This window comes from Nicotiana sylvestris, chromosome 1 (assembly GCF_000393655.2).
Source record: "Nicotiana sylvestris chromosome 1, ASM39365v2, whole genome shotgun sequence".
Classification (NCBI taxonomy): domain Eukaryota; kingdom Viridiplantae; phylum Streptophyta; class Magnoliopsida; order Solanales; family Solanaceae; genus Nicotiana; species Nicotiana sylvestris.
Genome location: NC_091057.1, coordinates 111,384,072 through 111,409,435, shown reverse-complemented (window position 1 = coordinate 111,409,435; position 25,364 = coordinate 111,384,072). Strand labels below are relative to the sequence as shown.

General features: G+C 38.4%; 1 protein-coding gene across 1 annotated transcript; it reads right to left on the bottom strand.

The window, feature by feature from the left end:
- Positions 1-103: 103 nt before the first annotated feature.
- Positions 104-25,364, bottom strand: LOC104239157 (copper-transporting ATPase PAA1, chloroplastic). Its single transcript, XM_009793706.2, has 17 exons — positions 24,782-25,364; positions 24,650-24,703; positions 23,901-24,054; positions 19,900-19,974; positions 19,506-19,783; positions 17,635-17,868; positions 17,304-17,402; positions 17,020-17,169; positions 16,717-16,863; positions 16,396-16,446; positions 16,121-16,299; positions 13,325-13,463; positions 11,228-11,325; positions 10,887-11,127; positions 2,294-2,497; positions 1,570-1,650; positions 104-1,069 (listed from the first exon to the last, which is right to left on the bottom strand). The coding sequence occupies exons 1-17, from the start codon at positions 25,241-25,243 to the stop codon at positions 821-823; spliced, it is 2,895 nt and encodes a 964-aa protein (XP_009792008.1). The 5' UTR covers positions 25,244-25,364; the 3' UTR covers positions 104-820.

Genomic DNA, 25,364 nt, shown 5'->3' with positions numbered 1-25,364 from the left:
CGGTGACTATTCAAAAAATGGACAAAATCAGACCAAAAGTTGTTTGGAAAAAGTATTTACAAACTCGCAAAATCAATGCTAACATACTGAAGAGAAACAAAAAGAAAGCAATATCCAATGATATATGGACCATCTTAGTTTAAGATTTGGCTGTTAAACTTGTATGTTGGTTTAAGCGCAATATTTATCTATAGTTACAGAATTTACCTTAAATGACGTAACACCTTAGCACTGGAATGTAATGAATCCAAATATGATAGAATGACATTGCCAACTCCAACAAAATTTAAGATTGGACTACAGTGCATTGATTTATATCCAAACGCTTCATTTTCCTCCTCCAATCCATACTGACGGGGAACTGGATTTCGTTATCTTCTATATCTTTTTAATCTTTATTGCAGCCCATCATCCTCATTTGGCATGGTGTGTAGATCTTGGTTTTGAAAAATAAAGGCGATAATGGACGACATTCTGTACCTCAAATTCATTGAGATCTACCAGTGGCATTTTCTTGGCACGAACTGACAATTACACTTCACATCATTAACCAAACTGCATGCAACTCCTAGACAGGTCGATTCAGTGCCTAGCAACTTATATACTCACTAAGTAGTTAGCATGTGTAGTCTGTGATGAACAAAATGATTCTCAATCTCCCAACCATATAAAACCGCATAAGCTTGAGCTGAGCATATTCCACTATTCCCGTCCCTTTAAACTGTGCAGTTACACGGTTAGGATCCCTTCAATTGGTAGGTATCTGAAGCCGAGGATAATTGAATGTCAGAATCAATCACTGACTTGGCTTTGTCGGACACTATCTGGAGGTTGGATACGGGTGTCTTAACTTTTCTTGATTCAAGCTATCAGAAGCATCAGAAGGAATTTCAACTATTACTGATGGTCCATGAATTTCCTTCTGCCTTGATTGAAACTTGAGTCTCAGCAACAATGAATTCGTCATCACGCCAATAGAGCTCAAGCCCATGAGGGCTCCTGCTATTGACGGAGTAAGCATGGTTCCAGTAGACGGCAGCAGGACTCCAGCAGCTACTGGAATTCCAACCTGTTGTGAGCAAAGATGAGAAGAAAGACAATATGAAGAAGAAACCAAATCTCAATTGCGGATACAATTGCACACAAATTATCAGCAGCAAGATTAATATGGAATCAGATATGTGACATATACGTAGCTTTAGATCTTCAATATGTGACCGACTACTCAAGATCTTGAAAAAAAAGAGGAAATGCACCAAAAGGAAAGAGAGGGGACAAGGTAAAAGAAAGAATAAAGAGCATTCCCATCAGTGATTTCAAGCAAACTGACAGATATTGGTTAGGTGTCCAAAAGGAACGACTTACCGTGGAGGACAAGAAGCAAGAGTTTTCTCCCCTCCCACAAGTTTGAATACGCTTTAATAATGGTCATTTTAAGTCCTTAATCAATGTTTTGCATGTAGCAAATCATTGTTCTCTATGGATTAACCAGTTTATTTGTCCAAAATGTTAATGCACATAGAAACACTTCCTGTTCGCTTAATAGACAGCTAAGATGAAAAAACTTACAATGTTGTATCCGAAGGCCCACCAAAGATTTTGTTTTACAGTCTTCATGGTTAGCCTGCTTAGCTCCAGAGCATCGAGCAACTGCAGCAAGGTGATTTTGTTCAAAAATTATGGTACAACACATCGTGCAAGATAAAACATCATAAAGAAATTTTAGTATCCAGATCTAGATCAATGTATCGATGTGTGTGTGTGTATATTTGTAGATTCAATATTCGACCCAAAACCTGTACATGAGCATATAGAAGACACGATTAATTAAAATTGTGCTCTCTCTAACAAGGTAAGTAAAAATGTTTAGATAAGGTGTATGTGACAAGCACCTGCAGATGGTCCTTTGAGGCTAGGTATTGCATATTTGAACAGTCAACTTATTCAAGGTGCTCAGAAATTAACATATAAGCATGGGATTTTTCATTCCCAAATGCTATGTCAGGGATTCAGGGAATTCATTATTCAAATGGCTCTTTTAGAAAAAGTAGTTATCCGTTCCAAACAATCCCATTAGTTTAAGTATAATGCAATAACTATTTATACCTGTAGAAATACAATATTTTCGGCATGTATTCTGAAGGTGGAGAGAGATGGATAGATAACAAGATGAAACCTTGGGGGGAAAAAAACAAGAGACCATGTTTGCAGCTTGAAGCAAGGTTACTCTAGTTCCAGAAAACACAAAAGAACATGAATGGTAAGGAAGTTGCAAAAAAGAGAGGAGGAAAACCTGAGATAGCCGATCGTGCATCAGTACAATAGAAGACACATCACTTGCAGCTCCAACTCCACCACCAATAGCTACTCCTACATGTGCTGATGCCAAGGCTGCAGTGTCATTTATTCCATCACCGACCATAGCTACAACTCTCTGATCCTTTTGTAGTCTGCTTACAAACCTACTCTTTTCATCTGGTTTGACTCCATAAAATACCTGAATTCAACCATTTATCTTATTGGCATTTCTAATTAAGTGATGTAGAACTTGTTGTAATGTGTTTTAGCAAAAGGATTAAAACAGTTCAACAAATATTTCTGTCAAAGGCAGTGCTTATACAGACCAAAGTAAACATGCATATAATACCAAAAAGAAATGCAGTAAAAATTTTATTTCTAATAAATGTGCAAGACTAATGAGTACAGCCAATCTGGGACCAGCATTTTTGTTATATTCCACTTCTGCACTTGTCTTTTAGCTTCTATTGCCGACATACTTACGTAGAATGCTGTCCTTTAATTTTGGAAAAGATGACAGAGAGCAATAAGAGATGCATTTCCCAATTGAATCCAATAAAATTACATCTTGAATATATTATCAAAAGCTAAACATACAATAAAAACCTCCCAGGTCAGAGGTCTCTGTACTGTCATGGGCTGCTTTCCAGACACGCCCCATGACCCCTTGGCGGCCTAGCAAGCCTCACAATGCCTAGCGCCATGGTCGGCCCCGTGGTCTTGGCTGCGCCAAGTGACAAGCGCGCATGTGCCTCTGTCGCCTCACCGATGCCTCTCGCCAGCGCCCAAGAGCTGGCCAATGACAACAGCGCCGCGCGCGCAGATCCTGATGCCTCGCCAGCGCCCAGCTGCAGGCCCATTCCAGCAGCGCCTCGCGCACAGACCCTGATGCCAAGCACCAGCGCCCAGCCTCAGGCCAACACAGCAAGTGTCACGCGCGCCCACAGCAACGCGCGCGCAGACCCTGACCCGCAAGACAAAGTTGCTGCCATCGGACTTAGTTCTACCTTGTAATAAACTAAGTCCTTTTCATTGTAATCATAGGTTAGTTTACATCATTTTCATTCAGTGTGCTTCTACAGCTTTATTAGGACTAGTCATGTAATGTTGGTTTATTTTTTTTAAGCATTATTAAGGGGGACCAAACAATCAAACATTTCAAGCAAGCATTTTTCTGGTGTCTCTCCCCCTCGACACCACATCTTTGTAATCAGCATTTCAGTCATCAATAAAATCATCATCATCATTCAAAACCCAATTCTCTCTCAGCTTCCGCAATTGCTCATGACATTGGTTTTCCCGCACGGCACTGACAATCTAGTCTAGCGTGCAGAGGGGACCTCATTGGCGGACAGCAACCGCACTGACATCGGTTGCTTAGCCTTACGTTGCCCTTCCAAAGAACATCAGGAAGGCGTTGCGTAACAGTACTAATCCACATATTCCTTTCTAGAGGTTGTAACAGTAAAACTAAAGAGCCAATAAGGTGACTATTAAGTAATTAGTCATGTATAGAGCCACATCGGGAAGTAGATACCTATTATTATGTAATCACTGTATATAAATAGGGCGTTGAGCAACACTTTAAAAAATTAATAATATTTTTTCTCGTGCATTCTCACATGGTATCAGAGCATTAGTGAGAAACCTATCGTTGTGCATCATTCCAGCAACTTCCGGGAAGAAAGACCTCGTCGCCGTGCAATTTTTCGGCGACTTAGAAGGATGTCCGTAAGCAAATCACTTTCTGCTGGTGCTGTGCAAAAACCAACACCACCACAAGACTCCTCAGGCTCCAGCGACCAAACTCCAGTCAACCCCACCGAAAAACACACATCCACGTGCCCTCACGCGCCGGAAAAGGAAGATATTTTCCGGCAAGATCTAACCCACGCGCTGGCGTGTGAGCCCTGTTCCGGCCAGATTTAGAAAAAGTTCTAGTTGAACAGTCGGATCGCCTAGTAATTCCGAGTCTACCCATACCCTTTTCTTTTTATTCCGATCACTTTGAGATTTTCCGGCAACTATACTGACTTTCCGATGGCCACAGTGATTTTTCCGACGAAACTTCTTTTGGACAGATTACTCAGGAGTTATTCCGAGTCTTTTCATTCAAGTTTAAATCAAAATCCGACCATTTTTATATTTTCCGGCGTGAACAGTAATTTCCAGAAAAATTTTGCTTTTTCTGGCGCAACATTATAATGGCATTCGTATCAGAAGCCTTTAACTCACAACCCATTGGATCTAATTCATTGAATCCAATCCAGATGGTTTCTTTACCGGATTATATTGAGTTCCTTAGTACAAAGCATGTAAACAAACATCTTCAGCAATAGCTTCCGTTGTTCAAATAGATAATATCGTGACTTGTGTCTCCCAATCTTCAACCTCTGAGTCTTGGGTCATTGATTCAGATGCATCTGATCATATTTCTGGTAACAAATCTCGTTTCACTACTATTTTATGTTCTCAATCTCTCCCAACAGTCAAAATGGCCAACGAGTCTCAAACCATGGCAACTGGAATAGGTCAAGCAAGTCCACTTCCTTCCTTACCTTTAGATTCAGTTCTTTATGTTCCCGGTAGTCCTTTTAATCTCATAGCTGTTAGTCGCTTAGCCAACTGTTTTATTTCTTGATGACCTTGTGTTTATACAGGAACGCAGCACAGGGCGAATCATTGGTACCGGGCTTGAATCATATGGACTTTATTACCTTATCCTTGCAAAATCACATGGGCTCACATCTTGTCTTCCTTCAACAACTTGTTTTGTTACCGATTCACCAGATTTAATACATAAACGGTTGGGACATCCCAGTTTGTCAAAACTTCAGAAAATGGTACCCGGTGTATCTCACTTGTCTACTCTAGAGTGTGAGTCATGTCAATTTGGTAAGCATACCCGCTCCCATTTCCCTCGACGTCTTGATAATCGAGCTAAGTCACCTTTTACTTTAGTCCATTCAGATGTTTGGGGTACTAGTCGGGTCAGTTCTACCTTGGGATTCCGCTACTTTGTCAATTTCATTGATGATTATTCCAGGTGCACTTGGATATTTTTGATGAAAAATCGATTTGAGTTATTTTCTATTTTCCAGACCTTCCAAGCTGAAATTCAAAATCAATTTGGGGTTTCTATCCGCACATTTCATAGTGATAATGCCCTAGAGTATTTGTCTTCCCCATTTCAGCCGTTTATGAACTCTCATGGGATTATTCATCAAACATCTTGTTCGTACACATCTCAACAAAATGGGATAGCTGAAAGAAAGAATAGACATCTTATTGAAACTGCTCGTATCCTACTCATACAATCTCATGTTCCGTTGCATTTTTGGGGGATGCAGTTCTTACATCTTGCTATCTTATTAATCGTATGCCATCTTCAGCCATCTAGAATCAAGTTCCATTCCCTGTCCTGTTTCTCACTTACCTTTGTTCTCTCTTCCACCCCGTGTCTTTGGAAGTACGTGTTTTGTTCATAACCTTACTCTAGGAAAAGATAAGTTAGCTCCTCGTGCTCTTAAGTGCGTATTTATGGGTTACTCGAGAACGCACAAGGGGTATCGATGCTATTCTCCTGACCTCCAACGGTACCTTATATCCGATGATGTTACTTCTTTGAAACCCAATCATACTTCATAGGTTCACGTAATCACTTAGATATTTCTGAAGTACTACCAATTTTATCTTTTGGAGATTCAATCACTATCTCCCCATCTTCCGCTACAACTCCAGCTCCACCACCTACAGCTCTAGTTGCAGCTCCACCACCTATAGCTCCAGTTCCACTCTCTGCAGCTCCACCACTCTTGACTTATCATCATCGTCCACATCGAGAATCAGGCCCAAGTGATTCATGTCCTGCATCAGATTCTGCACCTACTGCGGACTTGTCTCCTTTTAGTCAACCAATTGCACTCTGCAAAGGTGTACGATCCACACTTAATCCTAATCCCCATTATGTCGGTTTAAGTTATCATCGTCTGTCATCACCTCATTATATTTTTATATCATCTTTGTTCACTATTTCTATCCCTAAGTCTACAGGTGAGGCACTATCTCATCCAGGATGGCGACAGACTATGATTGACAAGATGTCTGCTTTACATGCGAGTGGCACTAGGGAGCTGGTAAGTCTACTTTTGGTTGTCGTTGGGTTTATGCAGTCAAAGTCGGCCCAGATGGCCAGGTTGATCGGCTTAAGGCTCGTCTTGTTGCAAAAAGATACACTCAAATTTTTGGGCTTGATTATAGTGACACTTTCTCTCCCGTGGCTCAAGTAGCATCTGTTCGTCTCTTTTTATCCATGGCCGTTGTACGTCATTAGCCTCTTTATCAGTTAGACACTAAGAATGATTTTCTCCACGGTGATCTTGAGGAAGAAGTTTATATAGAGCAACCACCTGGTTTTGTTGCCCAGTGGGAGTCTAGTTGTCTTGTATGCCGATTGCGCAGGTCACTATATGGTTTGAAACAGTCCCCTCGAGCTTGGTTTGGTAAGTTCAGCACAGTTATTCAGGAGTTCCACATGACTCGTAGTGAAGTTGATCACTATATGTTTAATCGGTATCCTGCTCCTAATCTGTGTATTTATCTGGTGGTTTATGTTGATGATATTGTTATTAAAGGCAATGATCAGGATGGTATTACTAATTTGAAGCAGCATCTCTTTCAGCACTTCTAGACTAAGGATTTGGGCAGATTGAAGTATTTTCTAGATATTAAGGTAGCTCAGTCTAGCTCAGGTATTGTTATTTCACAGCGGAAGTATGCCTTAGACATTCTTGAGGAGACTGGAATGATGAGCTACAGACCTGTTGACACTCCTATGGATCTGAATGCTAAGCTTCTGCCTGGACAGGGGAAGCCTCTTAGAGATCCTACGAGATATAGGAGGTTGGTTGGCAAATTGAATTACCTCACAATGACTAGACCTGACATTTCTTTTCTGGTAAGTATTGTAAGTCAGTTTATGGATTCTCCTTGTGATAGTCACTGAGATGCAGTTGTTCGCATTCTTCGGTATATAAAGTCAGCTCCGGGCAAATGATTACTATTCGAGTATCGAGGCCACGAGCAGATTGTTGGGTACACAGATGCTGATTGGGCAGGATCATCTTCTGATAGACGTTCTACGTTGGATATTGTGTTCTAGTAGGAGGTAATTTGGTCTATTGGAAGAGCAAGAAACAGAATGTAGTTGCTCGATCTAGTCGCGCCATAGCTATGGCAACATGTAAGCTAGTTTAGGTCAAGCAGTTGCTCAAGGAGTTGAAGTTCGGAGAAATCAGCAAGATGGAACTGGTGTGTAATAATCAAGCTGCTCTTCATATTGCGTCAAATCCAGTGTTCCATGAGAGGACTAAACACATTGAGATCGACTATCACTTTGTCAAAGAAAAGATACTCTCAGGAGATATTGTTACAAAGTTTGTGAAGTCGAATGATCAGCTAGCAGATATTTTCACTAAGTCTCTTACTGGTTCTCGTATTAGTTACATCTGTAACAAGCTCGGTACATATGATTTATATGCACCGGCTTGAGGGGGAGTGTTAAGTAGTTAGTCATGTATAATGTCCCACATCAGAAAGTAGATACCTATTATTATGTAATCATTGTATATAAATAGGGCGTTGTACAACACCTTAAAAAATTAATAATATTTTCTCCCATGCATTCTCACAGTGACAAGCTCCAGTCTCAGGCAGTGAAATAAAAAAGATAGGGAAAATGAATTGTATAGCCGCTCTCACATAATAGCCGAAAAATGTATATTTTTTGTATTTTTTTTGTATATATATACATTCTGCATGTTATATAATTTGTATACACTTTTTCGGCTACCAAATGTAAATAGTTTTTAGCGCGGGCTAAAAATGAAAAAAGCCCAAAAAGATAGGGTTAATTACTTTGACCATCCTAATTTAACAAAAAAGTAAATAGAGCTCCTCCCTAGTTTGATGTTCCATTAAACATATCTATTTCGCCACTATGAAGTGTTAAACATCCGTTTAAAACAAAATGGTGTCAGCAAAATATGATAGCAACACCAGCTTATGATACCCTTGTGAGAAGTTTGAGACATGGAGCCTGCAGGGTTGGAATGTTACCTTCAGAAGGCTCCTCAATGACTGGGAGTTTACTAGAGTGATTGAATTCTTCAAATTGCTGGTTAGTTTCAAAGGTACTGTAGAAGAAGAGGACAAAATTGTATGGGAAAGAAATAGCAAAGGAGTATATACTGTGAAGTCAGCATATGATACTTAAATAGTTCCGGACAACTACAAGCAGGGCCATGGCACTGTAAACACATCTGGAAGGTGAAATTCCCTTTTAAAATAGCATGTTTTTGGTTGGCTTGTATCAAAGAAGCTGTTCTGACTCATGACTTTTTGATGAGAACAGGAATGCCATTGTGCACAAAGTGCTTTTGTGTGGAGGTGAGATTGAAACAAGTAGTCACCTCTTTTTACATTGCAGAATAACCAGCAAGTTGTGGTATTTATTCATGAGTATGAAAGGGTTGAGCTGGACAGTTCCTAGGACAACTGCAGAAATGATGGCATGCTAGAATGATCCAGCTATTTGACAGAGGCAGAAGAAATGGTGGAGCATGATTCCAGCATGTATTTGGTGGACAATATGGAAGGAAAGAAACTCAAGATGCTTTACAGATAGAGCTAATTTTGAAAGAAGATACAGATGGATTGTATATTTTTGTTTCACTTTTGGTGTAAAGAAGCCCTTGTAGAGGATGTAGAGTCTGTAGTTAACCTCATTGGATCCTTGTAACCGCCACAAGACTAGGTTTTTTGCTCTTTTTGGGGGGTCTTGCAACTTTGTTTTACTCTAGCACAATCTTTGTGCTAAGGTTTACTTTATCATATTTATATAAAATTGGTACCTCTCAAAAAAAAAGTTTGAAGCAACTTAATACTTGAAAAATGAAAAGAGAGAGAGAGAGAGGGAGGGAGGGAGGAGGGAGAGTATTCATCTCCTCCTCGGACTAATTTCTATTTCTCCCATTCAACTCCACCGAGCCCCACCTTTCCATATTTAAGGAAACCAACACCAGCACACCACTGTTCATGTGGATTAACTACCCTTCCCCCTGCAGTGGTGCACAAATGTCATCCCAGCCTGCAAACAACCATCACGGTCATTCCTTCGTGAGTATTCCAGCCAGCATCAGACCTCCGTACCACTTATTCTCGTTACTGTTTGGTCCCTATGCTTTCTTTTCTATTTCTGATTCCATTTGTTGTCCTTCTATATCAATCTGTACAGATTGATTTAAAGGAATAGTTAGGAATTCGTGTTGAATGATAAAGGAGGCTTTTGATTGTGCGCTAAAGAAGGTGCATTGAACTATGGTTATTTTTATAGTTAGTTTCTTAGGATGTTTCTAGGATGAAGGCGGCAGCTTGTCTTCACTATCCTCACAATTTGAGAATCTGAAAGTTGGAAACTAAAATAAGGAATAACCAAATAACAATGAAAGGATATGTCGCTCAGGGAACAAAGAAAATAGGGTATGACAGGAGGATTAGAATTTTTGTCAAAACACATGCAATTTTAATCCGCTCATATCATTAGGTGGAGAGGTGTCAAATATTATTGAACGAGAGAGATGTCCTTTTAGTTTCATTATATTTTTTTGATAACCCTTTTTAGTTTTATTATATTAGGAGGAAGGTCCAACTAATTGATCCAAAAAGTTAGATCTTTCAACTTTTATTCAGTTTGAACATACTAAAAACAGGAGAATTTCCATGCACAGTGATGGTCGTAGAGGTTAGTATTCGTCTTAAATCTGCTAGTTAATTTACCATATCCTTCACAGAACACCTAATTTCATGACTATATGTCTCGCTCTACTCCAACAAGATTGACCGGATTAATCCATTTTCATGGACATTTTTAAAAAGCAGGGGGAACAGGAAAATTTGATATAACAAATTTCTATTTAGTTAGCCATTATCAACTGTGAATAAAAGGAAACGGTTGCTGATTCCTATTAGCTATCATGGACTAATACATTGGCCCTAATTTCTGCTAAGCTAATTCTCCATAAAGAACCTACATTATGTACCGAAACTAGTGGAATTGTGGAAACAATATAATGAGCTAATTCTTTCACATCTCAGTGTAGTTCAAATATTGGTGTCGTCACCACATAATAAGCTGTACATCCTATTAAGAACCATCTTGCGAACTGTCAGTTATGGACTTCTACCATTCTCTCTTATCACAATAAAAAGGCAATGAATGACACGAAGTACAAATTCTGTAAGGATGACCAGAGATCAAGGTCTTATTATTAGAAAGCTCATAAAAACTTCCTCCTAGCAGTTTTTGCTACTTTGCTTTTACGATGCATATTTCTCTTCAGCGCAGCAGTTACTTCCTATCATTAGCTATATCACTTTTTTCTGATGATCCATTAGCTATATTACTTATTGTGGATCTTTTCCTTTGGAATCATTAGGTCCATTAGGCAGCTTGTAATACACAAAAAGATATAAAGAATGGTCCCAGAACTAAGATGGATTCTGGTCTTAAGAAAGATGAAACCGCTTACATTTTCCTTAGGGATGCCAACAACAGAAGCGACGTACTCGGCAGCATTCTTTTTGTCACCAGACAGTAAGTAAGTGCTAATCCCTTGTTTCGACAGAGATTCTACAACATGCCTTGCGTCTTCTCTGATCTGATCCTCAACATAAATTAGACCAGCAAGGACGCCATCAACTCCCACATATACTACTGATTGGTTCTTAAAGTCATCAAATTCTAGGAGCGGATTCTCAAGAACTCCATGCCTACACAGTTTCAAGATGCATCTAACTGGGACTGTATTGAAAAGGATAAAATAGTGTTCAACAGAAAAAGATAGTGATAAGTGCAAAAAGAAGAAGCTACCTTTTGACCCATTCCAGTGTGCCGACAGAAATCCTTTTATTATCAATATACCCTACAGCACCAGATCCAGGCTCCTCCATGAATGTTCCATCCAAAACCTGCATGTACACATTTAAGAAATTGGATGCTCACACTGCTAGACATTGACATTTAAGAAGTTGGAGGCTCACACTGCTACACGTTGACAGTGGACAGAACAAACACCTAAGCCCAACTATATCCCTAGATTAAATTATGAAATCCCAGGTGTTATGCCTCATTTGTTTTTTTTTTAAAAGATTAAGACGTCTGAATCTGAATACACGTCTGAATATCAAGATGTGTATAAAGATTAAGATATCTAAATCTGAATATACATCTGAATGTTAAGATGTGTATTAAGATTTGAATACTAAATGATTAAGACTGTTTGACTTTTAACACATAAATGTATAAAATTTACCTTTGTTTAAAAATTAATAACATAAAATTCAAATAAATTACTAATTAATCTAATATTCCATCAATAAAATATATAGTTTTTGAAAATATGATAGTTGCTAGCGGTGATGGCTAACGATATTGCTTGTGAATGCTGACTAAAAGCAGCGATTGGCGGTAATTTAGGGTAGTAGCTAGTGGTGATTGGTAGTGGTAGCTATTATAGTTGAGGATGGTGGTGGTGGGTGGTGATAGTTAATAATGACGAGTGATGATGGTGGTAGTTGTGATTGAGGAAGATGGTGGTGGGTAGTGGTAGTTTATATTTTATAATGATGGCCAGTGCCAGCTATGGTTGTTAATGGTGATGGGGTGGTTAGTTGTGGTAGTTGAGGTGGATGTGTTGGTTGTCATTGAGAATGTTGGTGTTGGGATTGGTGGGGATGGTGGGTGGTGGTAGTCTGACAATGGTGGCGACTATGATGAGGATGATGATGATGATGGTTGAGTATGGTGGTGGTGAGTGGCATAGTTGTAGTTGATAATGGTAGGCGATGGCGTCAGTTAATAATAAATATGGATGATAACATCTTAATGAAATTAAGTCTCATATCTTAATCATACAGACCTATACAGACCCATTAAGTAGTTGTGAAGTAAAAAAAACAAAGACACTTAATGATTAAAATCTGAGTAATTAAAATTCAGACTTTAAAAACAAACGCACTTAATGTCTGAAATCTGAATGATTAAGATGCAGACCTCCATTAAGTGCAAACAAATAAGGCCTAGTCTCCTCTGCACCTTAATGCTCAGCCAGCACAAATAGAACAACAGCATGTGATCATACATACATACATATATATGAGAGAGTAGTGAAGTCTTACACAAAGGAATAAGCAATAAAATACCCCAAAGTTTCTTCCTCAACAAGCCCTAATTAAGACAGAGTTATGGTCTCAAGCTTGTAAGCTGAAATCCAGCTAGTTACAGTCAGATAACCAAGCAACACCCAATTAAACATGACGGATTCTACTGCAGACCTAAATAAATAAATAAATCTCCTCTCTAAGACTCTAACAGCTTAAACTTTTAAATGAGATGTACACGCAATGCAACATGGCACGACAGCATGCTGCTGTTCTGAGTCGCACATGTATCCACCAACAAAATGGTTCCATGGTCAAAGAAAAGTATCATGCCTGCACATGAGCCGGCATGTTGCAACCATACATAAATAAATAAATAAAAGTGTTTATCTCTAACAACTTAAGCTTAGATGATGTTCACACAATTCAACAGACTCAAAGAAGACGTGTCAAGGGGCAAACTGAAACCTCGTTGACAAAAAAATAAAAGGTATTTTGAATTCCATTTGACTATCCTAATAAAGAAGCTGAAATTTCAAAAATCTCAACTTGGAGAACCATACAAGTTTGAGGCATAGTGCAGATGATGATTTACTAATATCTGTAAAACCAAACTATCATTGCATTGCCGATATATGTGCGTGTGCGCGCGCACGTAAGAGAAAGATAACATGGACAAATACTGTTAATATATCATGCAATTCAAAGGGCTGAGATTTTCTAATACAAAGGGCATGTGCATAATTTGGATACTCTTCCTATATAGAAATAGGTACACACTTTAAAAGGAGCACTTGGCATGACTTACCTTCAATTTTGGAGAATTCGCAGTCCGAGCAGCCTCTACAATTGCTTTTCCAATTGGATGATTGGTATTTGATTCAACTCCAGCAGCAAACTTCAGAATATCAACTTCTGACCACTGACAAGGTGAAGTTGAATCTTGTCTGCACCAAAACTTGGCTCATTATCTCCAATGAAGAAATATCGTTAACACCTTTTCTTTTACCAGAAGGTACACCTTTTCTTTTACCAGAAGGTGTCTGAAGTCCACTTTAACTTTACACATTTTCATAGTTCAATTTTCTGATCAAAGAAATAAAATCCAAAGATTGGCAACTAAAGTGCAACATGGAAACTCTCAAAGCAACAGATGAGAGCAGCAATAAGAAGGTTATTTAGAAAAGGAAAGGACAGAGAAAAAGAAGTGAACAACTAAAACAAGAGATGAGTTAGCAATGAGTATAAAGGACGTTAAGTGCTTATTGGTTGCTCTTATTCCATCATGCAGAAATGTACATGGTTTTCCTCTTTTTAGTATATTCATCATTCAAACAGTACGAAACAAGTATATGAGGAACAAATGTTAAGTGTTTCATATTGCTTGAGGGAATGGGTTGTTGTCTCTTTCCATGATCTTGGCAATGCTCACCTTATGTGCTAACTTTTGGTCGAGTTAGACACAATATTTTCTTAACATGGTATCACAACCACACTCATCCTAATTCTTGGTTTACCGAATATTCAGCCACGTTATGTCGTCCACACGAGATATTTGAGAGTGCAGAAAGGTGTTGAACCACATTAGTTGGAGGAATGGACTACTGCCTCCGTATAGGGTCTTGCGCAATCTTCACCTTATGAGCTAGTTTTTGGGGTTGATCAGACCCTATCTCCATTTTATTAAGAGAGAACAAATAGGAAATACAAACATTGGATGCTTTTCTTGTGGATGTTCGTTTAGTATGAAGTCAAAAAGAAGGTAAGAGAGAGACTTAAAAATTTATCCAGTAGATGGTGTATTCTTCAAACAAAGTCAATCTATTAACAAGTGTTTATTGATGAAAATAACATGTTATTAAAAGAACGGAAAAGGGCCAAAACTGCCCTCAGTCTATTCGATTTGGTATAAATGTCCCCCGTTCACCTATTGAGCCAAAAATGCTCCCACCGTTGTCTTTCAGGCTCACTTATGCCCCTATGACTAACAGTCAACGCCAAATTTAAAAAAAAGGTTATTTAAATTACACGTGGAAACTTCTTACTGGTCCAACTTTAAACCATGACCCAAATATCCACCCGGAACCCATTTTCTTTTCCAACCCAAAAATCTGACCCGCCTAAAAAAGGTCAAACTCTTGATTGTCAAAAAAATTAATTTCTCAATCTTCTCAACTCTACCACTACCATGGGCTGCCACCACCCCCTTTCCTCCGTAGTAATCACGCTGACACCATGTTTGCTCCATTCCTCCATTTTCAAACAATAACAACAAGAATGCTATGCTAATCGAAAGGGTCCGATTTGAAATCTTTAATTTTTTCCGATTTAATGTCCCTTTTTGTTGTGAAAATGGGATTTTGTTCAAGGATGAAGCCATAAAAGTTCCAATTTCTACAATAAATTACCATCTGGGTCTAACATCTTACTACGATTTTACAAAAATCACAAAAATTCTGAGGAGAAAAATTAGACTATTCGCAAATTTGAAGTCCAAGAATTCATAGAAGGTTCTTAGATTATCTTATGATGATGAGAAAGAAAATGAGATTTACTACTGTAAGTGACATTTGAGAGTGCAAGTTAAGGTCTTTTGATGAACATTTCCGAAAAATGGCAGCTCCAATGGTAAATGTAAAATGAAGAAGATGATAAAAAAAAAGGGGCCAAAACAACCCCTAGACTATTGGATTTGGTACAATAATATCCTCCATCCACTTACGGACCTTCACATATGGGTGGGTTTAATTCTATTTGGAGTGGACTTTAAGTTCAGCCAATAGGAAGTTGACACGTGGATATTAATTAATTTTTTTTCGACAGGACCGTTAGTCATAGGGGCATAAGTGAGCCAAAAAAATAACGATGGGGCATTTTTGGCTCAATAGCTGGACTGAGGGCATATTTGTACGAAATCGAATAGTCTGAGGGTTGTTTTGGTCTTTTTCCGTTAAAAGAAAATGCTATAAAGAAAAAACAATTTCCTTATTTGTTATGGCCCAAAAATTGGATACCTAATATGCCTGTGATTGACCTGCAATGCAAATAAAACTAACGAAGTCTTCCTGAATGATAAATAAAACTTGCATCACTCAGTTTTCCATATTTCAATCACTCTTCATTTCCCAGTAACGTAGTATATTAAGAGTTTTAAAGTGCCCTGGCAGAAAATACTTTTATCAGAGAATAGTCAAATCTACATGACATGAAGAACGCAAAAATGGAATTATAGAAGCTCACAAAAGTTTACTCATTTCATCCTAATATAATAATCTTAGTTTGCACGAGATGTCTATGAAGTGAAAGAGTTAAAGTACGGATTGCTTAGTATTTATCAGAAAACAAGCGAGGCTTGTGTGTTTTAAGAATAGAAAAGAAAAAATTGTATTTTAAGAGTTTCTCAATTTTTTTGTTGTTGATATAATTCAAAAATTATATGAAACCCATTTTTGCTTATTAAACAATCATTTTGATACTCTTATGTATCAAAACTTTATATTGATGACGATCAGAAGTTCCTTCTAAAGAAAGTGGATTGCATTTTGAAACGCCTAACAAAGGCATGAGAGAGGTAGTATAAATACATTTAAAGTTTGCACTCAACCTTGCATCTGGATCTTCTTGATAGCCTTGACCTTGAGACACCACTTTGGTCACAGTTGGTCTACCAATAGTCAGTGTCCCTGTCTTGTCAAAAACAACTGTATTCACCGTTGAGAATCTTTCTAGGACACTTCCACCACGCAAAAGCAAGCCTTTAGTGGCACCAAGTGAGGTTCCAACCTTTACACAAAAATGTCTCATCATTAGTAGTGCATCAGCTGTTAGGATCATGCCTGGATTTAGTATGACAGCACTACAGGATATGTATGTCTTTACCATCACTGCAGTAGGAGTGGCAAGACCAAGTGCACATGGACAGGCAATAACCTACAACCACAAACCCGAAGTCAATTACGGCAAAACAAAGAGATAGAAATATAACCATGGGGCAGAAGCATGCTTACATGATGCAGAAAAAGACAATGAAACTAAAAACAATACAGAAACAGCAGTAGTGAATCAAAAGATTTTATAAAGGATTACTCAATCAGATTTGAAAAATTATCTTGTGGGATGATGCAGAAGTAGTCAGATTTGAACCTTGTTGGTGATTACTGAAAGTCAACTCAGTTAATATGGTTTTATACATTAACGTACCAGCACAGTACATGAGAGCTGCAACGCTAGTGAAACTACACTTCCATGATAAAGGGTGGATGGTAGAATGCGAGCACCAAAAAGGTTCCAGAACATAAATGTGGCAGCAGAAAGTGTCATTACCCCATAGGTAAAATGCCCAGCAACCTAGTTAATAGAAGCAATTAAGCTTTTTTCAGGACAAGCCTACAAATAAAATTCCTTTTGCAAACAATATTAGACAGTCATTTGGGTGAACCACGTAACCCACCAACAGCCAAATATTGTGTACATAAGGAGAAAAAACAGCTTTAAAATGGAAACCTTGTCAGCCAACCGCTGTACAGGAGCTTCTCTACTCTGTGCTTCTTCTACTAATCGAACAATATCTCCAATTGCAGTCTCACCACCTGGTCGTCGCACTTCAACAGTAAGTGTCCCGTTAAGGTTTATACTTCCTGCCGCAACTTCAGCCTAATTCATAAGAATATATCTATCATGATATTATAGGAATTGAAGATGGTGTTTAAATTGGATATCTGTCCATCCATAGAGCAATATTTTAAAAGAATAAAGTAGTTATTGATATGAGAAGATAGGTTGACTACCCCAGGTAACTTCGTTACAGGTAAAGGCTCCCCAGTAAAACTTGATTCATCAATTGTGCTTCTACCAGCTCTGACAATTCCATCAGCTGGAACACGGTCCTGAATTTCAACAAACAGGTATCAGTAAATTCAACTGCTATTGCTTGCTATTTCTAATCAGAATATCTATACTGATCAAATAATATGCTTCATTTTTAAGCTAGTAGATAACAGGAGGGAGATCGACAACTCAGCCGATTCAAGTAAGAACTGTCCCAATACCACTGAAAACAGATCAAGGGAGACCTAATAAGGTACAATGTAACGTGAAGACAAGCACATCTTTACTTACCCCAGGTAAAACAATGATCTGATCCCCGACAGACAGACTGTTAGAAGGAACTTCAACAGTGGAGCTTGATTCCCCTGAATCGCTACTGACTACAAGTCTTGCTTTAGATGGCAAGACATTGAGAAGGCCTGTCATATCGCTTGTGGCTTTAATTTTAGCTCTCTGCTCAAGATTTCTTCCCAGCAAGACGAAAGCAATCAACATAACAGGCTCCTCAAAGAATGTTTTCCAACCCTAGAGCAAAGCTAGTTAGATGAATGCTAGCTGCAGGTATAACTGATTCAAAGCTAACAATAATCACTCTGAACGACTGGGAAGCAATGCAATACTGTATTATAGGGAAGTTAATGCTCTTTTTAAGGACAACGAAAGAAGTTTCTAAAGCCTCCAAGTGAAGAATACAAGGGATTCTTATTTGTATAGATAATTGCATGCACTTAATAGAGGATGCTTGCTCCTAAAGTTCATTGATTAATACCTACTATTTACGGCTTAGCAAACCTTTCTAACAAAAAATTTACTAGTTACCGGAAGAAAAATCATTTAGAAAAACAAATGGTGGAGCCTCAACAAACAATAAAACATATTTAGGCTGAAAGTCTTAAGGCACTTTAGAGAAGTTCAGAAAGAGCCTCCTTGCTTTACTTTCAATTATGCTCCCACTTATATTCTGATAACACTCAGCTTTGTCTTAGTAAGAGATGATATCAACCATCTAGCGATTTTCCTATTTGACAATATATAGATAGTTAGATACATTATACACATAAAAAACCAAATACATAGACAACCCCTTAAAGTTGTCACCAAATTCCATTTAGACGCCTTAACTGAGGCTTGTACCCATTAAGCACCTACACATCATTCAGAGTGTACCTATTCCAAATTCTTTGATTGCTGCTTGTTGGTTAATTGTGGTTGAAATGGTGCAAACTTGTGGCATGAAGAAGAAGAAAATTTAGTCATTTCTTCTTTAGCCGGAGATTTCGCCACTTCTTCTTTAGCCAGAGATTTCGCCATTGGTGCCGCTTCTATGTGCCGCTAGGAACCTAACCACTACCTTTCTAAAATTAGATTAATTAAGGTTCTTCAATCCTAAGAATTATGGCTAAACTGCAAGTTTGCAACCTTAAGTCTATTTTAAATGAAAAAATATCTTAGGGCTGGTGGATATGGTGGGAGAGATTTGGAGAAGAGATGGAACTTCGTGGGGTGGTGGTTGTTGGGGGTGGGGGGTGGGGGGGTGGGGGGGATTATGCGGAAATAATTTTTTTCTCAAATTTTTAAATAATCTTTTAGCACTAATGCCACTAGTCCTCGTCTCATTCGTCAAGTTGGCATGTCATTCGTGTTTGAGTTACACGCACTTCTATCTTTTTAACTGTTGTGATTGAAGTGTTCAATATGTACACTTTGAATGTTGTTAGGTGCTTAATAGATACAAGCCTCAGTTGAGGTGTTTAAATAGAATTTGGTGACAACTTTAGGCAGTAAAGAATAATACAAAGAGAGCACAATGCACGTCTCTGAAGCAGGGAGCAAATGAATACTAGCGATCTTATATACCAGACCTTATCTTTACCATTTCCTTTTACATTAGACATATTTTTGGGCATGTTAACGGCTTTAGGTTCAGAATTAAGTTTTAGGGGTTTGTTTAACTATTGTAAGCTGCTATTTAAGATTTTCATAAAATCATTATGTTTAACAGTCAAAGGGGACTGGATGAATGGAAATGTTTTTATACTCCAGTATTTTACCCCAAGTACACAGTACCTGCAGAACCTGATTACATGAAGTGTATACTCAAATCTTTAGATGAAACATTAATTCACCAGAACCAAGTACAGGATATTGGTAAAAATAGTTACCAGTTTTGGTATTAAGGCTGCCATTGAGCTGACAGCAAACGATGACAAGGCCCCAAGACCAACTAATGTATTCATGTTTGGCGATCCTTTAATTAGGCTTTTCAGACCATCAATAATAAGTTGTCGACCAGGTACAAGCAATGTAAACAGAGATAGAGTCATATGGAAACCCGTGGAATGCATTGCATGAATCCATGAAGCCTTAGCTCCAAAGAAATGAGAGAGATGGCCGACAAGGCACACTGCACATAAAGCCCATGAGACTGCAAGCCCCCGACCTGTTAAAACATTAGGTTATTAGTGTTGAGGTTATTACATCCTGATAAAATAGGTCCCTTAAATTGTGAAATCTCAGAAAATGGCTAGAAGAGGCGCTCTTAAGTAAGGTATGTACCACTTTCTTTCAGCTGAATACGCTTTGCATTCATCTTCTTCTCAAATATCTCAAAGAAGTTTTCCCTTCCGGAATCTGCATTGAAATAGATCCATGTCACGCCAATACACATGCAAACACTTAAAACAAGAAGGTGATATGCAATCAGATCAAGAAGGAAGATATCAGTGCTGATGATATTATTTCCTTGAATTTATGATATTTTAGGGGATAACCACAATGATCAAATGACTTCTAGTTGATTCTTCCAGGACATAAACAAAGTGTTGGGACAAAGCTAGGAGGTCCAAAGAAAAGCATTAAAACAAGAAATTATGCTAATCATCCAAACAAGTTTAACTAGATTGAGTTTATACAAACACAAACTATGATGTCGTACAACTTCATCAAAAAAAATACGGTGTTGTAAAATCACTTCATCCAGTAAATGTTAACCATTATTCATGTTCACAGCTGTACCGCTATTCCTTTACACATGCAAACCATTTCCACTATCATTTTATGCACCTTGAATTTGATTAAGTGGGAGGCAAGAGGGGGGGCGGGGGGCACAAGTTGTAACATTACACACTTTAGACAGAGTCCCACATTGGCAAAATACAAAAGGTATGCTAGGTATATAAGTTAACAAACCTTAGACCCAAATGACGCGTTTTAAACCCGTGAGGGTCTAGGCCCAGAGCAGACAATATCACTAGCAGGCTGGGCTGTTACAGATGGTATCAAAGTCGCTCTTGTGTCAGCCTTGCCGATGATGGGTCAGAGTTCAACTGAATTTAGGCAAAATCCCGATTAGGTGGGGCAAATCTCAGTGCTGAGTCTAGGGGAATCCCATGCGGTGGGGCAAACCTTAGCGAGGACGTTGAGTCCATAAAAAGGGTGTATGTAAGAGTTTTTGGTCAAAATTATCCCTTATGTTTGAGAGTAGACTCAATATTGTCCTTCAAATATGGACCGGAACACTATTTGTCCTTTAAGTTTGCAAAACCTAGGCACAAACAGTACAACTAACAGAATGAGGTTGAAACTAACGGATCGGAAGAATTCCACGTGACTTGCACGCGAGAAGTTTCAAAAGCCCCTACCTCTGTTTTCTCCCCTTCAGCACGTTCCTGTCTTTGTTTTCTCCCTGCGAGCATGTCAAACGCCTCCATCAAGACGGCACAGAGCCACAGATTTAGGCAAAGGCAAAATACTACAGACGTGCTCAAGTTTTAGATTGCCGCTTTCGACATGTGTTTCCAGCTATTGGCGCAAGTTAGTTTCAACAAAGACGGGTAACGTGCTCGTCGGGGAGCAAACATAGCCAACTTACTACTGAATCATGGATTGCCAATTTGTAGTTGCGTGTTATTGATGTTGAAGATTCCTTAAACCCTAGAAAATACCTAAAATTTCAGTACATGGCTTACCCTTTAATAGTTGGTGAAGCACGTTATGCTCACTGGCTGAGAACTCATCTGATCATGAAGATTATATATAAAAGCAATTTAGCAAGATTAGAGATTGATTACGAGCATCTGCTCTGGAATATTTTTGGAAACTCGGATATGATTTTTTACATACAAGATAATTTGAGGAAGATTCTGCAAATTAAAACTTACATAATACAATCAGAAAAATTTAAGATACATTTGAGGATATTTTAAGGAGAAATCGGGGAAGTCCGTTACATAGATGATAGATCTCGAGATTGAATTTTTTGTTGTGAAGTTGTTTTTTTATATACATAGAATTTAATATTTATACCATAAACCACAATTGTTCCTCCTTTTGCGGCCGAAAAAGAGCATCAACTTTGTTCTCACTGGCATTCTTGTAATTAATTTTTAGTGTAACACTTAGAAAGATAAAATCTGGCATAAACTACTGTGGCAGAGATAAACACAATGGTGGAAAAACAAATTGGGGGAAGAAGGGTTTGTCGGGAGAAAACACAGCGTGAGGAGGGCACCTGACTCCGTTAGTTTCTAAGGCTCTAATTGGTCCATTTCATCAGTTAGACTATTTATGCCCAAGTTTTATAAACTTAAAGGACAAATAATGCTCAAGGTCATATTTAAAGGACAATGGTGAGTCTACCCTCAAACATAAGGAATAATTTTTGCTAAAAATTTGTGTATGTAATATCCCAGACTTTAGACAGAGTACCACATCGGCAAAACACAAAAGGGATGCTGGGTATATAAGTTAACAAACCTTAGACCCTAGTGACGCATTTTAAACCCGTGAGGGCCTAGACCCAAAGCGGACAATATCACTAGCGAACTGGATTGTTACACAAGTGAAGTGAAGGAAACTATTTTAATCAAAATAATACCTCTGAGTTCTGAGTTCAAAAGATAATGAAATGAAGTTAAGATTTGGACATTGAAAAGCAGATCCAGGAAAAAATTCAGAAGTGCATCCATTTAAACTACTTTCTCCTATTTGATGATCATGAGTTGCCAAAAATTTATCCTTTTCATCACTAACTTTATAATCCTACAATTATCTCATGCAGTCTACTTCAGTTGCAAAGATCTTTTCCTCACGGTGCCTTCCTTACCTTTTATGCGAATTGACTCTAGGAGAGTGCCTTTTAATTAATAGGCTGCCGCCCACAACAGTTTAAGTTAACCAATAAAACATTAGACAATCATATGTGTTTTTAATAAGGTTGATAATTTTATTAATATGGGATAACTCTCTACCAAAAGGTAAAGAACCTACACAAGAATAGAGATCACATGTGTTTGACAACATAAATAGAAGATCACTTAATAAATTAAACTAATACACAAAAGATATACAAAATGGAGCGAAAGTGTGAAATGAATCAACAATAAATGATTAATGATCTTCCATTAACTAATAACCTGAACTACTACAGTGAACTTTTACAGGAAGATGGCTCCTATTAACTAATAACATTTATAAACTTGTCTTGGTACAATTATTCAAAATGCACGAGCCTCTTCATCATAGAAATCCCTCTCTTCAACAAATCCACCAATACTTGCCGCTGAAACTCTCACCTATAGATGAAAAGGACCTTGTTGTCAAAATCAAAATCATTGTTTTGACCTAAATGTTCTATTTTCATCAAAGGTAGGGAGAAGTGACTAAGAGGTGCTGGTGATAAGGGTTTTAGTCAATATAACAGGGACATACCATGAAGGACAATGGTTGCTCATTTCAACAAAGCTTTTGCATATCATGACGGAAAATCCCCTTCAATCGCTCCCTCACCTGTCAATTACCCACCAAGCTTCACATGAGTAATAAAAACCCCAAGTTTATTGCAGTCTCTGATCTGCTTGAAATATAAGAGGTGCTAATGGTCCAAAAACAGAATACTATTCTTTCATTTAGCACAAACCCAGAGAGATATTCTTAGTTAAATTCCTATTCTTAAGATGAAAAGCAATATCATTCAACCCCAAAAAAGAAAAAGAGAGAGAGAGAGAGAGAGAGAGAGAGAAGACGGTGGGTGGGTTTCTGTTGTAATCTCATAGCTTGTTCCTTTCCTCTTAATCAATAGTGTACTACCACTCACCTTAGATAAATAATAAACAAGGAAACAATGTCAGGCAGCTATTTAAATCGCTCTCCAAAAAATGGTCCGGAGTTACTATAGGTTCTTGTAAATCAACTGTGGCGACCTAAAACTTAGCATGGTCACTACCAAAGCAGAGGAACCTTGAGATGGTAGGAAGATTAAACACCAAAAAGATATATAGGAAGTCTGCAACTGCTCTTGCAGAATCTTTCACAAACATGCAACCATTGAAGATGTTCTATGCACAATCTATTTCCTTAGTATAGCACCCTGTCCGGCATTTGAAGTGTTAATTTTACATATACACCTACAGTTCCAATAATGCTAGTCAGAGAAAGTTAGTTCAAACACAATCCACATTTGGAGATTTTCAATGAGATTGTTATGCTAATGATACAACATATAAAATGCAACAGTACAATTGGAAGCAGATCAAATCAACAATAAAGAAAATGCTAACCTCGAACATTAGATGTGAACCCACAAGTAGTCAAATGCTTAGCAAGGGCCTCCCCTATCTGCTTTTGCCAATTTGGTACAACCTTCGCGTCAGATACTGGCCACACTATTGCTGTCTCCGTTGTAAGATTTACAGTTGCAGAAGAAACTTGTGGCTGTTGATAAAGAAACTCATAATATCAAGTGAAAGAAATACGAATAAGGAAATAGAAAACACGTGAACTAGGAATACAAGTTATAGAAGAAAAGGCTAGCTAAACACATAAATATCTGTGAATTATGCAATTTATGCACTCCAAAAATCATAGACAACTGAACTGTTCTTGGGATGTTCGGACTTCTAACTCAGTGGTTACAAAGTACCACCGCACCCACTTTTCCTTTGTGATAATGAATGCAGACTTGGTTCATAAGAGAGAGAGAGAGAGAGTGCTTTTAATTTAAACTATATATAGAGGTTTGAGTCCACAATATGGATCCACCCATGGTTGGGAAAATTAAACACTCTAGGCTAAGTAAGACAAGAGAATTTTTTTTTAGCTTTTCTTTTGGTACTGAGAGCTAATAATTATGTTGATGCAATCAACCGTTTTCATATTATTTAAGGAACCAAACAGTCCAAAAGAAGAACAGAGATAGCTCCTCCTTTAGTTACGAAAGCAAACCTTGTAATCAATCTACTGCAGTATTTTTGGGCTATAGAACATGAAAGCTTAATTAAAGAGAAGAATCTGTATTTTGAATACTTACTTGACTTTCTAAAATTCTCTTCACGCTCGCAGCACAGCCGCCACATGTCATTCCCTGGAAATGTGCACACACAAATTTGAGGAATATTCAATGTCAATACAAATATTGCAATATCTAAAACGAGTAACTTACGGTAACATCGAGGATAATGACGTCAGAGGACAAAGCGGATACATCTTCACTCGTTTCAGCAACAACACTAGGATTTTCCTTACCGCCGTCCGTCGCACCACCTCCATTGCCACCGCCACCGCCGCCATTACCACCGGAGCCATCATTTCCTCCACTGCCAGCAGCAAACGAAGCTGCAGAGCCAGAAACGCTCCGCAAATCCTTCCGAACCGGGCGCAAATTCGCCGTTGCCAAGCTCTTCGACAGCAAAACCGGTCCGAACCGGTTCAAACCTCGAACCTCACCGTTACATACGGCTCGAAGATGGAGCCGAGCGAGTTGACTCAGCAATACAAAGTGAGTCGGCCGAGTAGAAAAGTGACGGTGAAGTTGAGAAACTAAAGGACTGCAATTGCAATTAAGAGTTGTCGATGCTCCCAAACGAGAAATTGCCGCTGGTGATGTCAATAGTGACGACTCCATAGTAGATCTTCGACTGAGCTACTCTCTCTGCAGTAACGTAACGGATTACTTGGCAGTAGTATGGCTGTGGTTCTATCACCTTTGACTGCCTCTCTTCCGAATATGAAGCAGTCAGTAGCAG